Source organism: Battus philenor, unplaced genomic scaffold (genome assembly GCF_028537555.1).
Source record: "Battus philenor isolate CCGP_79_NKW_IND1 unplaced genomic scaffold, ilBatPhil1.0.hap1 SCAF_4, whole genome shotgun sequence".
Classification (NCBI taxonomy): domain Eukaryota; kingdom Metazoa; phylum Arthropoda; class Insecta; order Lepidoptera; family Papilionidae; genus Battus; species Battus philenor.
Window position 1 is genome coordinate 6,081,012 of NW_027181704.1, and position 14,848 is coordinate 6,095,859.

The 14,848-nt window shown below is 32.5% G+C and overlaps 1 protein-coding gene across 1 annotated transcript; it reads right to left on the minus strand.

Annotated features, from left to right (window-relative positions):
* Positions 1-102: 102 nt before the first annotated feature.
* On the minus strand, positions 103-12,934 carry Ac13E (Adenylyl cyclase 13E). Its single transcript, XM_068771703.1, has 8 exons — positions 12,687-12,934; positions 11,831-12,178; positions 10,737-11,743; positions 10,412-10,666; positions 9,969-10,340; positions 8,374-8,756; positions 3,274-3,477; positions 103-2,746 (listed from the first exon to the last, which is right to left on the minus strand). Exons 2-8 carry the CDS (start codon positions 12,115-12,117, stop codon positions 923-925), a joined length of 4,332 nt encoding a protein of 1,443 aa, XP_068627804.1. The 5' UTR covers positions 12,118-12,178; positions 12,687-12,934; the 3' UTR covers positions 103-922.
* Positions 12,935-14,848: the final 1,914 nt, after the last annotated feature.

Consider the following 14,848-nt stretch of genomic DNA (forward strand, 5'->3'; position numbering starts at 1 on the left):
AAAACGCAACGGTAAACAGATTGCAAAAAAAACAAAAAAGGAATAACCTTACAACATGTAACAAAAAGTTTGACATTGATTTAAAAAAAAAAGATGCCACAGATCACAACATTGAAAAGGACGCATGTTTTAGAACAAATAATTTACATAAAATTAAATATCTAATTTTCCTATCGATAATTATACTACATTCTACGATACAAATATTTTTACTTACAAATACGAATAATCATAAATAGATCTACATTACCTACCCTATCAAAACATAAACCAAAAAGTTGGATTACGTACATGTTAGCTATTTTTAATATAGAAAATAGTATTTATTACGCTATAAATAAGAATTATTCCTTTATTAAATCTCACTACACATGAATAGCCTGGTATACCCCTAACAGGCGATTTATAGTTACCTCGCAATTTTATTACAAATTATATACAAATATTTACTTTCATAGGACATTAGGTATATAGCAAATACCTCAATATAATGTCGGACTAGAACACTGGTCACACATTTATATAGGCAAGGATTATTAAGCAATTTTATTCTTAAGAAGAAATCACAGAGGAAAAGTCGCCATGTTTACGTTTCATTCAATAGAAAAAAGAAACTAGAAATTCGTACAGCCATATGTAAGTTATAAGTAACAAGGCCGCCTATACTAGAACCGCAGCGTTAGCTATTGTGAATGAAACGCAGCATGGCAACGTGGTTACGTTTTAGATGTCTAAAGCTCATAAATAGTTAGTACGATTTCATGCACGAGTATTTTTTCAAGTCTAGCATTTCAGTGAAACATTTATAAATAGAATACAAGTATCTCTTACCATATATATAGTGTCCCGTTTAATAAGGTCAATGTATAAAATATAAATAATTAAATCACAGATTCTACGTTTTTAAATATAATTATCTAATCTAGATGTCCTTCTTACCAGCTACCAGATACACATTCATATTATCTTTGCCTTTAACGTAAACACTGCCGCGAGGTTCGAACTCGTACCTAGCGGATAAGACGGGAACGCAGGCCTCGCCCACCTGAATGCGTTTAACGACTCCAGTGGAATCCATTCTTGAAGCAATATTTACGGCGTCACCCCATATATCGTAATATAATTTCGTGGTGCCTATGACTCCCGCTGTAACGTCACCGAAGTTATATCCGATCCGCAAAATAAAATCAAATTCCAATAAATCTTGATTGAAGTTATCAACAACCTTTTGCATTTCAAGTGCGAAATCCATCAACTGATACAGATGATCGTAAGTTCCCCTAGAAGTATGCCTCAGATCAGGATTGAGTCCGCTAGCTGCCATAAAAGTACTGCCTATCGTTTTTATTTTCTCAACGTGTTGAAACTGTGGCCTCTCCAACAATTCATCAAAGTCCGCAATCAATTCATTGAGTACTCTCAGGTACTCTTTTCCTTTTAAATACGATTCATCGTACATTTCGTTGAAATTTACTATACTCGCGAATATAATACCAACGTCTTTGTGATTTTCGGAATACTTTGCCGTATTTTTTAACTGGTCAGCAACGTGGCGGGGTATAATGTTGTGTAACAGCCAATCTGCTTGATTTCTCATGTTCTGTACTTTCTGCTTATCCAGATTGGCTACAACGTTGCTGTAAAAGCTTAATCTATAACTAATTTCAAATTCTCTGTTAAGAAACCAGACAAGCATAAGCAGCAAAGCGATGTCCAGATACAATTCTGTTAAATGCATTTTATGTTTTGCACCTTCGTATATTTCCGTTCCGTTATAATCCGTCCAATTATCGTATGAACCGTTAGTGATATTCGAAAACGTTGTGTTATGAACTAGGATTTGCGAAAATGAATTGAAACTAATATCGCCGTCTAGCAACTGAGTGTTGGCCTCGTGGCAACCAAGAACAGCGAAGAACAAGAATAACCCTGCGTATAACGTCACCAGAGTATTTTTAACAAGCCAACTCATCTGAGTAAAGTTACAGAACTGCACTATCCCAATGCAAAGTAAATACACGTAGAAAGATTGCTCTCCTTTCAATATAGTCATAGTGGTGTTCTGACATGAGAAATTAATTAAAACCGCCAATATGGGAAGACTAATTAAGAGACTTCCTGACAAATGCCAAGGCCACCAGTTGGACAATTTCTTAAAAATCTTTACCGATCGCCTAATCGTATTTGTAACCAAAGGGTCGTTCTTTGTTTTCCACTTCAGATAATGCCGGTAGACACAGAGAGACATGGCTACTGTCTCGATAACGATGAAGAATATCACCCAGCCATAAGAATGACGCCACTCGCTATACAATATAAATATTGAAACAGTGACTGCAATAAAAATGATTGCTGACGCAATAATATCCAGAGCTGTATTAAATCTAGACGTGGTAAGGGTAGGTGGAAAATCTTCACTGTCGTCGCTTCGGTGCGCTTTATCTCTATAATGTTCCTCCATCTCTGGTGACTTGAAGAATAAAGTGAATCTATTTAAGGGTGGCTGAACGAAATAGTTGATACCTGAACGGGCGCTATCTTGTACACATCTAATTAGCTGGAGATCTGATTGCTTCCGTAATTTTTGCAACGACTGTACTTGTTGTTCGTTTAGCGGCGGAGGCAACCGACTCTTGGACGTCATCTCATTCAAAGATGACTGACTTGATGTGTAATAACCAGAAACCCTGTGCTGCATTATATCGTTCTGCGACGTTGCCAATGCAGCCTGGTTAAGTGCAAATATCTGAAAAAAAGGAGTTATGTTGATAACTAGAAGAGGTTTTATAACATTATTTATCAAAAAATAATTATAATAAATAATTAGACAAATGTATGCTTAACGTTTCCAAGTACAAGTTTACAAATACGATAAAAGCGAAGAATTAGGATCTACAGTTCATCACATATGAATAAATTTAAATTATAATCAATATAATAAACAATAAAGTAAATCATTGCAATTCAAAAGTAAAAGAAATTTACTTGTGTTACCAATAGTCAGATATTTTTTTAATTTATTATACAATGAATTACAGAAAATATATAACGGCGACTAAAACGTACTGCTTCACGTATTAAAATAATAAATTACAAAACTCGCTGATTTGATATAATTAAAAATAAAATTTTTTAATAAATATTTATAGGCTATCCAATCATTTTTGTAAAAAAACGTTTTTGCAATATATGTATTTTGCTCGTAAGTATTTTTTGTTATCGAAATTCTCAGACCTAAACAAAAAAGACGTACATAATATTTTTTTAAGTTACCTGATGTTGAATACTGGACCGGCGACTAGTACTTCGAATTCCTGAGTCTTTTCGACTGTTAACAGAAGGACAGAGGCTGATTGAGTCATCTTGAACTCTAGGGGACTGTGCTGTGGGTAGAGGAAGGTTTAGTCGACGATCTTTGGGTCGCACCAATTCCCCTTGCGTAGCCAAGGTTGAGCTCCTAGCTCGGCAAACGGGTGTCTGAAATACATTTCCAGTCACTTAATCAACCACTATCTAAACATCTTGAATAAAAATTTATGATTTTAGTTTTCATCAACTACCCTAAGATTTAAGAATGAAAAAGCAATCGTGATCTGCATATGATAATGATAACATGTAATTTATAAACAGGAAGCTTAAGCTTTGTACAATATACAGGATGATTGGTTAGAAGTGTAAAAGCTTTAAAGAGGTAAATGTGTAGCCGATTCACTGTCAATTAATACACGATACACCCTTAACGACAATCAACGTTTTCTGAAATAATAAATAACGTAACGATAACATAGAAAATATGTTTACAAAATTTGCATTGATACATATCAAAGTTAATTATTGTTTACTACTATCCCTACAGACTTTATACTGCCAGAAGTTAATGCCCTGTCACAATCCAATAGAAAAAAAAATTGATTGACAATAAGTTTAAAATCTTCAAGCTTTTAAATTTTTACCTATAACCAATCATACTGTATAGACAGAATAGAACGGTTCAACTTATACGTCAATACTTTTATAACACTGAAATATTAAATACGTGCGAGTTAACGATTCGGGTAATTCGCATAGTTGCAAGCAGCGCGTTGATCATTGGCCTGTTTACGCAACATTCAAATGGTATCAAGTTCATTGCCACTCTACTAGCAACAGCTAAAAATACTGCAGGCAAATTAACACCACGCAAAGGTATCAATAATAATATTTTCTTATACATAAAATGTATAGTTACATTTTTCTATAACATCAGGTCTGTTAAAATACTCAATATTTTTTGTACATTATCATTTCAGCCATAGGACGTCTACCTGGACACAGGACTTCCCCGTAGATATTCAACATGACCAGTTAAAAACGACCTGCATCCAGCGTCTCCCAACGAACTTAATGAGGTCATCCACGCTGTGGGCATACGTTTTACATTGTGTTTTCTTACATATGTTACTGTAAGAAAAAAATGCGATTCAAACTAATATCTTTTCATTGACCATGGATATAAAAATACTCGGGATTCCTCTGGGAGATCGAACCAGATATGCGATTCGTAGACCAACAAAAGATACTGACATAGGTCGATAGTAACAGATGGCCGCTAGAGCCTTAAGGTTTTAGAGTGAAGACATGGAGCGGAAAACACAATGTAAAACGTATGCCCACAGCGTGGATGACCTCTTTAAGTTCGTTGGGAGACGCTGGATGCAGGTCGTTTTTAACTGGTCATGTTGAATATCTACGGGGAAGTCCTGTGTCCAGGTATCAATATGTATCTTAACTTTAAATGTTAATAAATCTATAAACCTAGTAATCTTGGATAGTATTATTAGCTATTATTGTAAAATTAAAACATCGTAACAATGTTTTTAATAGCCTACTCCTCTATCTCTTTTTATAAAGGTGACTAAGATGTATTGTTTCTATTGATGTAGTTTCTGCTAGCCTGAGAGGCTTTTGAAGCTTCATCGGAATTGAGTTCATTAAACAAAACTGAAGAACAAAATTTACTGACTCAATCTTATTGCAGTTGAACGATGACGATCGCACGAAGGGAGCAAACTACACGTGTGAGTGTAGAGTCGCCCTGGCTGTGTGACGCGGGGGCGGGCTGACTCCGGAACTGAATTGGTTTATGAGAAGTATAGTGCCTGATTTTGTTGAGTAATACGCGTATTTGCTTGAGATGTGTCATGGGTGGAGCGTTTGTTGTTTGTGAAGTCTACGCTTCCAGTGACTCAGAAGGTTGTTGTATGGTGAATGGGTTGCAGAAACTCTAAAATAGGATCGGTAAGATGATTCTTAGGAACTCTCTTCTGGACCTTCTTCTTAAAGGAAGAGAAATGGGTAACTAGATGCGCTAGCTATATGATTTGGGTGTATCGAGGCTAATTCAATGTATGCTTTTGAGGAAACCTAATGAGTTATTAATTTGTTTAAGTGATTTAAAAATTTTACAACGATTTTCAATTTCCTAGAATAAAGTGATTACCACATTAATTTATCTTTCTTATTTAAATGCGACGGGCAAATATCATCTGCCAGTACAAAATGATCAGAGACAGATAGTTGTAAATTAGAATTAGTTTTTAATATGTGACAATTCGAATTTTCGAAACGCTTTTTTTACGTTATTATTCATTATTTCTGAAACAATTGACTCCTGGACATGGTTTACAAAACCTTTAATTTAAAGCCAATTGACTATACAATCACCATTTACAACTTTTACATCTATAACCAATAACCTTGTATAACTAATCTCTCGTGGAGGCTTCTTTAATTAGACGTTATAAATGAATTTTAAATAATTATCTACCACAATGACTACCCAAACAGTCAGTAGTACAGTCCTCGAAGATTGTCAAGTAAAGAACACAAAAAACTAATTGAAAATAAATCAGACATAAAATTTCATAACAATATTAGCATAGAAACTGTACAAATCACACGAGGGACATTGTCAAGCTAAAGCGATATATCCACCGTTGTAACCTACATACTGTATCCAGTTAAGTGTTCTTGTTACGTGATTGCGCCTTGGTACAATAGGCCACCACCCCCAACGAACTAGGCCACGGTGCCAGCAAACGAGATATAATTTCATACTTAGAAGTGCTGACAACACAATTCAATAACGAAATAATAAACTAAAGCTTTCTACGTTGAATTTATATTTCTTTTTAGACAAGAAAGAACATTTTAATCACGATCCGGATTACTTTAGTTATTTAAGTCTTATTTATATAAACAAACAATGAATGGAAAACAATAAATACAGGAAATAAAAACGAACATATAGAGTCATAACGCCTAAATTTCGTCTACAAGAAGTTAACACGTCATTCATGTTATAAAGTTTGACATAATAGACATCATTTAAAAAAAAAACATTACTTTCATAGTCTTAATATTAATAATGACTCAATAAAACTCTGTAAATCTATGACGACCGAACTGACAATCACAAAATTACTGTACATAACCCTAAAATTGGCGGACATTTATTCAAAAAATTATCCGTAAGAAAATTATTAAAATATTTTTGGTGTGATCTGCGAAATTGAATCATTAAAATTTTTAACAGATCACTCTAGTTATATGTATTGGAGATTTTTAATTTCACATTAAAATATAAAAAAATTAAATACCTGAACTACCATAATTTAGTAGTAAGCGTATTTAAATCACACACCAGTTTACAGGGTTATGGCTTTGCAAGTGGACCAAGTATCCGGACAAAGGACCAGGACTAGGTTTTTGCGATACTGTCATGTCATAAATATTTACAACTTTCGTGTCAAATATATTAGTAAAAAAAACCGTAGACCTACCTTTCTTAGTTTTAAATCTTAATATAAAAGTATTTTATTGAATAACGCTTATAGCATTCAAGATATTTTAGTTTATTAAAAAAAAACTAAAACTATTGAGTTTTTTGACGGCTTTTCTAAGATTAACATTCCGAAGCAGTGAAAGCTTGCATTGTTAAAAATAATAGACGATTCAAAATGCGTGTAAACAATAATATGAATTCAAAAAATTAATTTTGGATATCTGAACACAACGTTCATACGTATTGCAGAAGTATGTATATATCATAAAAAATTAAAACATTGATTTAAAAGCCAATTTAGTTAATTTGTAGGTACCAGGCCGCGGCGTGGTGCAGGCTACTAAAATCTAAATAATCCAATATAGCAATTAATCTTTTAATCGCTCTGCGAAACAAACATTTAACGTAAATATTGATTCTATAGCTGAGACTGTGCCAAGTTGGAATGGATTTGTTTATATATGGACGCATACAATCTAAACTATTGCAATGATCCATGTAAACATAGTTCTGTTCTAATAATCAACGTTTATCAATTTATTAAAAAATAACTGTTTTCTTTATATAGCTTAAGAGATTAGATAACTAGAGAAATCATTTTATACTTGAATACATTTCACAAGGAATTTAATTATTTTCATAGAAAAATCTTATATTACTTAACCTGAAACTGAACAGTTGCCACAAAAAATATGTTCTAGTTAAATTTAAATGCTCTACATAAAACAATATATGAGTGATGGGTAGCGTTTTTGTAAAAATAAAAAATAATTTCAGCAAATAAAAAAATTTTTATATACAGCATGATTATGGATGTAAAAGCTTTAATCAGGGTAAAATTATAGCTCATTTGCTCTCAAATGATGAGTGGTACACTCGATTAATGATTTCAATAATCATAATTCACTTAAAGATATATTATCATAGAAAGAAAGAGCATTTTCATAATTTGTATTACTATTTGAAATTTTTTACTGTTCATTTTACTGTTTATTTTACTGTTCACAACGAAATGTGTTGTAATGTTTTATATTAAAACGAAAACAGATGCATCAATAGCGACATTGGAGGTACTTGCAGTTACTCTCTCATCATCGTTGCTATCTGTCACTTACTCGTAATATTTCATAATCACTTTAATATCATTACTGTGCTCATCAAAAGTTCTCATATGACAGTCACTATTAGATGAATCGGAAAAAGACATGGTTTCTTTCGTCATTATCCGTGTACGCTTGTTAAAAAACTTGTTAAAATATTGAAACATTCTCTAATTTCTCTAATACGATACTTTTACGGTAAATATATAAACACAGTGGTAGGCAGCAATAAACAAAAGCTTATGGTTCGGTAGAAATGTGCCAGTTTTATCTTTTATATAACTTTTACCGCAAACACATTTTTTTTTTTTAAAAAATTATCAGGCCTTATAGATCTGGTGATGAGTTAAAATAGTCTTTCACATTCCCACTTTCTCGGCTCTAGTGCTTAATGGCGCACTGAAACGATTAAAACTAAAACTATGGATACATTTATTTTAAAATATTTACCTCTGCATTCGGCCTTCCGTATTGTGATCTGTAACTACTACTTCTGGCAAAAGGCGACATGTTACTTCTGGACTGACTTAAATAAGATCTGATATCGATAATCTCTTTCTCGAACGAAGCCAAGTCCTGTCCTTGTGCTACATGGATCTTACTACTACTCTGCACCGGCCTGTGCTTATTGTCTTGAGATTCTATAACTATAGGCACTTGCTGATAACCATTGTTTGATTGTGAACCGTTCTCATCGCCTCTCTCTAGAAAATGAATCGTTTTATCACTGAAATTCTGTTTCTTCATTTCATGAAGCGGTGTATCCGAATGTTTCCTGAGAAATCTGGGTACCTTCCAATTTTTCAATTTGTTCGTATACTTGCCGTAACTCCCTGAAATAAAACGCGTTAATCGCTTACGTGATTCAGTTAACGGTCAATAATAGCGAAGCATCCGGATTTATCAAAAATACGACGCGTTTTATAGCTATTTTATAAAGCATTCAACCTATTGAAAAAATTACAGATTACTAAAATAAATTAACATTTCTTTCAAATCTTAAATAAAGTTTATTGGAAAATCATTTAGCACTTTAATGCCACCAAAACTATTCGATCGACAAGATCACATTTTGAAAGTGATTCGGAGTAATTGACCTTAGCGTAATAAATTAATTTAAACTAAGGTTTACCGAGACCAGTCTCGCATAACAATAACAATGTTAATTAAAATGTTAGATATCTTTTGATTTATTTACGTTACATTTTATACAATGATATCCATAAGATATTTTTTTTTGAAAAATCATACGTAAATCAATTTTAAAAATATTTCTGAAGCTTCGATTAAACTCGATGATATTCAAAGTAAATAAACAATTGGAGGATATATAATGTTTATAAATACTGTTCAATATTTGAAATCAACGTCATACATTCTCTACTACACGTCCAGTTTATGTAAGGACACATAGATCACGAAAATATTGAATAAGAATAATGACGCAATTCTTCCTAAATATATTAAATATAAAAATTCCTAAATATATTATTAATTTTATAAATGCTAGTGCAGGCGTACTAATGAACATGTAGAGATAAAAATAAAAAGAGACCCTTAACAACGATCTCCTCAAATAATCGTTTAGTCTGATTACAATAACACAATGTCGTGATGCGGCGGGAGCATCACCTTCTAGTAATTAAGTGTCATGCTATATCTTATCTGTGACTTGTGCCTTATGCCATTGATAAGTAAGACTTCTAATAAATAACATCGCTGTACATCACGCTATTTACACATTCAGCGCATGACCGTTAAAATAGTGTAAATAGTGACCGTTCAAACAATAAAAATATGTGAATTTAAATTATTGAAAATACAGTATATAAAAATGTTGAGTACTAAAGTCGATCTAAAATAGCACAGATGACATAAGGAAAAATTAAACTCTTATATTGTAATATGTTTAAAGTTATAGGAAAATCAATTTTTTCCTACAATAAAAAAAAATTTCAATCACACTTGACACCCATGGACTACGTGTGAAACTAAAGGATTAAAGGAGAATGTTTTTAGCCTTCATTAAAAATGTGTCAACTTACCAACAGACGTCGGACTTTTCGAAGAGTTATCATTGCTTTCGACGAATACCTTTTCCCTTTTCTCATCCAGTTCAGCATCAGAGTCTAGTATACTCGGTAACGAACTGGCCTTCGTGCGAAAATTAAACGGGTTAGGAGATAGGAAGTTTGAACTATTTGTATCACCTTTACTGGAGCCTTTCTTTTCATTTGGCATCTTTTGCGTTTGGTGAAAAAGAGGCAAAGGTGTATGGTTATAGGTTAAATTGGACTGTGGGGACGCGGCGGGAGATATGATGAGACGGGGATTAATAGGATTCGAAGGTGTAATACATTGATCATGGTCGTATGGAGAATTAAGTTGACGCCCCTCAATGAAGTAGGTTTTATGACCTGAACACATAAAATTTAAAATAATATAAAGCTAAGGGTAGACATGCAATGACTATAAAAAATTTACTCACCAAACACTTCGTCACCTTCTTCTAAAACATAGGATCCTACTAAAAATTTACTTGTTTGTTCCGAAATATGTACTCGTCCTGGTTTACCTGTAGACTCCATTTTGTTTGCAAAAGTTACATCATTGCTCCAAACATCAAATTTAAATCTGCGAGTACCAACAATACCACAAAGGACTGTCCCAGTATGAACCCCTACTCTCATATTAACACCCTCACCACGCTCTCTGTCAAACTCTTGTATTGCTTCTATCATACCTAAAATAATGATATGTCTTTAGTACCAATAAATTTACATAATAAAAACAAGTCTAGTTTTATTACCCACCAAGCCCCATTTCAACACAACATGTAGCATGATCAGGCCTCGGTTCTGGACACCCAGAGACACAGTAGTAGCAATCGCCTAGTGTAGATATCTTTTCGCAGCCATGTATTTGACACAATTCATCAAATTTCTCAAATAAATCATTCAATATATTTACTAATTCTTCAGCACCTTTATTACTAGACATCCTTGTGAAGCCCACAATATCAGCAAACAATATACTAACATTATCCATGGAGCTCATGTTAAATGGTCTAAACAATGATTTTATGTCACTGGCACCGGGGTTTGATGTTCTTGGATGCAATGAATGTTGCGTCTTAAAATTTGTTTCACATTCCAAAACTTGCTCTTCCATCAGCCAACTAGCAAGTTTCGGAGGCATAACTGAATGAATCATCTTTTCTTTTAATTGCTTTTCCATCTCCAATTGTCTTCTAACCAATAAACTTTGTCCTACTTTCATAAATGTGCCGCGCATTCTAACAAAAGTCATCAAATAAATATGCACTCCAATTATATGCACACAAAGTTGAAGTAGAACCCTCACAAACATTCCTGGATACTGCCATTCTTGTTCAGATAAATGTAAAATTATATTTAGTATTTCAAATACTATTGAGTACAAAATGCCTATAATAACACAAGCAAATAGTGGCAAAGGTGTTAATGTGTATATGATCAGCAGAATTTCAATACAAATAGTGAAATGTCCTGATTGGCTGATATCTGCCACTTGTGAAACTGTTGTTTCCAATTGTGTTGTCAGTGTAACTAGAGACAGGCTAAGAGTACACAGAGCCAGTGCCATAACCAGAGAAAGTCGAAAGGTAAAAATCTTATAAATATCTGTAAATGTCACAAACAGCATAGCACAGGTTATCAAGACAACTCCAGCAAATATAGAACACAAAAATGGCCATTTTATAGTTATACCATATAAACCAAGGACAACAAAGTAAACAAACCATGATATAGAAAATATCAAAATGTATAAAAGTGCAAATCTGAAAAAAAAGAAAGAACTCTTAAATTACAACATTAAGATCCAAAAAAATATTCAATCAACAATGAGTTCAGATATTGTAGCTTACCTGAATCTTAACCTAATCTGCCTAAAGGAACTACTTCTGTATTGGCCTTCAAGTATTTCTGAATCAAATCTGGGGTTCCACCATGTCCCTGGCGCTGCTCTTTCAAAAGCAATAGGTATAGCAAAACCACAACAGTTCGTTGTAGGGTTATTGTGGGCCAGATATGCCTGCACATGAGGGGCTAATCTTATCTGGGCATCTTCTCCCTCTGAGCATTCAGGATCATGTTTTGTTTCATAGAGCTCTGATCCCCCATTGCAGCTTACACACCCACTTTTAGTACTCATTTTTTAAATTAAGTTAATTCCATTTTACTGTAGTTAATTTGTTGTTGTACTTTAGTATGATCTATGTGTAACAGAAAAAAGTTATTTAATTATCTAATAGAAGCTATGAAGTTATTTTAACAATAATGAGTTATTTAACTTATAATATTGATTCTGTTATCAAGGCTAAGAGTAACATCTGTCTGTACCTTAATAAATCTATAATCAGTTGATCAGACACAATTGATCAGATTGTAAGTACATAAACTATACAACACAATGATTGTACAGTTCACTTAAAACATAATCAAGTGTGACTACAAATTATCAATAATGATAGATTATAACACTATTAAAACATTAAAATAACGATAAATCACATGAGAAAAATATATTTATTATTCATATAGAATAACTAAACAGCTGATACTAAAGTGATATATGCAATTATTTTTAAAAAATTACTCATACGTTATTTTATTCGTAGTTGCATAGATTTAGTTAAGACTATAAAGTAATAATTTCAAAAGTTTTTTCAAAACTTAATATTAACATAATAACGTATATAAAATAAACATATATTTACTCACGATTTTTATCCAAGGTAATAGTTTCATATCAGAATTCATGTATTATTTATTACGGATCACTACAAATCACTTTTCTTAAGAATGGCTAAACAAATTTATGAGACATTGCTTTAATATGAAACATTATCAGTAACATACACCACCACTAAAATCTATTCACTATTTCTGACACTTGTTTTTACTGCCTTAAGCTGCCAACAGATTAATAAATTTAGCCAACTTAAGGGCGGCGAGTTTACAAAACGCAATTCCAAATATTATTGGATATTTGATAACTTTTAACTAATATGCATAATACTTAGAGATTATTTAGACATAAAAATTCTCGAATTTATTTTGTAAGTAATATTATTTTAGATGACACAAATTGATAAATATCTCGACGTTTAATTTTTTTTTATAATAATGAGGAAATCGCAAATTAAACTACTTGATTACTAACTAATAAAACAAATTAATAATTGTTATGCCAAATATATGTGTCTAGCACAGGAATGACCTTCAGATAGTGATACTGACATGACCATCTTACTGAAGAGTACACACCAGTAAGCATCCGCTGTGGCCTCAGGCATCTATAACAATTTTTACAATAAAATTTGTAGTAGAACTACTAACGCGGCCTTAGTGATCACAGACATTATTTAATGGGTATTTGATTATAATATATTGTTATCATATACACATCCAAAAAGATAGTCCATAACAAAATGTAAACCAGTAGTATTTTGGTGGAAACGCGAAGAAATTGAGGTGATCAATGAGAGGATTAGGAATAAATGAAAGAAATGATAAACTCGTGAAAAGATGAATGAATTAATGACATTGATAAGGAAAAAATATGAAAATGCATATTATAAAATCTGTGAAAAAAATATTTTGTAAAAATAATCAAAAATAGTCTCTGCATAACCAAGACAAGGTTATTACGAGAGGCCAGCTGATGATTGTAGGCCGCTTAAGGCAGTTGTTCCCTAGCAAATACATTGTCTTTGAAGGACGCTCTACGCTACGTTGCTCAGTCGGACGCTCTATAAACCAGACACAACATTCCACAAAAACGAAACCTCGGCTTGGACTGTCACTCAATGCACATACAGGATCCCGCTTCAAACCGATTGTAAGATGGGCCCTCCAATGACCTTTAATCACGTCTGCTCTGCTGCGATCAAAAAACTTACGACATAAAAGTAAAAATTTCTTTACGGCAGTATCCAATCATCAGAGCTTAGGCTAGATTGTTAGTCATGAAAACAATTTTATTTACAAATCTCTGATATTAATTATTGTAAAGACCAGTTAATTTTTAAAGAGATTTAAAACTTAATAATCAAGTCTAGTGACCTATTTGGAAATCTTAAATTGGGGTGTATGTGTATTAAGTTATTTTTAGGAAGAAATTATATAGAGGACAACTAGTACATAATTTTTTCAACCTAACTTACTAGTTATATTAAGAAAATGAATTTTCAATTATTACCTGCATATAAGCAGATGCATGCTTTAACATGTCTGTTGAACAAGCAGGAATAGTTATCTGCCTCACCAAATTTTAAGAGTACTTTCATTAATAAGGCAACACTTGAATTTTAGATAAAAATAAAGTAAATATCCAATCTGTGTTAATTAATCATTATAAACAAAGCTGTTACATTATGTACAGGGTGATTGGTTATAGATATAGAAACTATAGGAGTAAATGCATATACCAGCATAAAGCAATAAACTTTTACACTTATTTCTAATCAGTGATTGCTCTGAAATTTGATACCTACATTTATTATTTTTTATTATAATATAACAAGCCAGTCGTGGGCCTACTTCAGATAGTAAAAATCTGAAAGGACATATAGTAAAGTAAAGGGTAAAAAAGTAATGGTAAACAGCAAGAAGAGATAGTAGTTATGTAAATGTTTTCTAGTATAAAATTATTACATTACATTAAAATATATTTCTTCTAGTACTTCCAAACCATCAGTTTTGGAAAGGATGTCCCATACATTAATTAACACCAAATGAATTTGGTTGGTGAATGTATAACTTTTACACCTATAACAAATTATTTTATATATATTGTTACTTAACCCAATTTTGATAATTAAAGACATATACATACGAAGAAAATTTATTGCAATGTGATTTTAAAGCCTAACTGTGTGTAA

What these genes read in the sequence shown, in the direction of transcription:
- Ac13E (XM_068771703.1), bottom strand. Translation starts at nt 12,117, where the DNA reads ATGAGTACTAAAAGTGGGTGTGTAAGCTGCAATGGGGGATCAGAGCTC. An exon ending in TTGTGTTGAAATGGGGCTTG is followed by an intron (nt 10,667 to 10,736) that starts GTGGGTAATAAA and finishes TCATTATTTTAG; the next exon opens with GTATGATAGAAGCAATACAA. An exon ending in ACGGAAGGCCGAATGCAGAG is followed by an intron (nt 3,478 to 8,373) that starts GTAAATATTTTA and finishes AATGTATTTCAG; the next exon opens with ACACCCGTTTGCCGAGCTAG.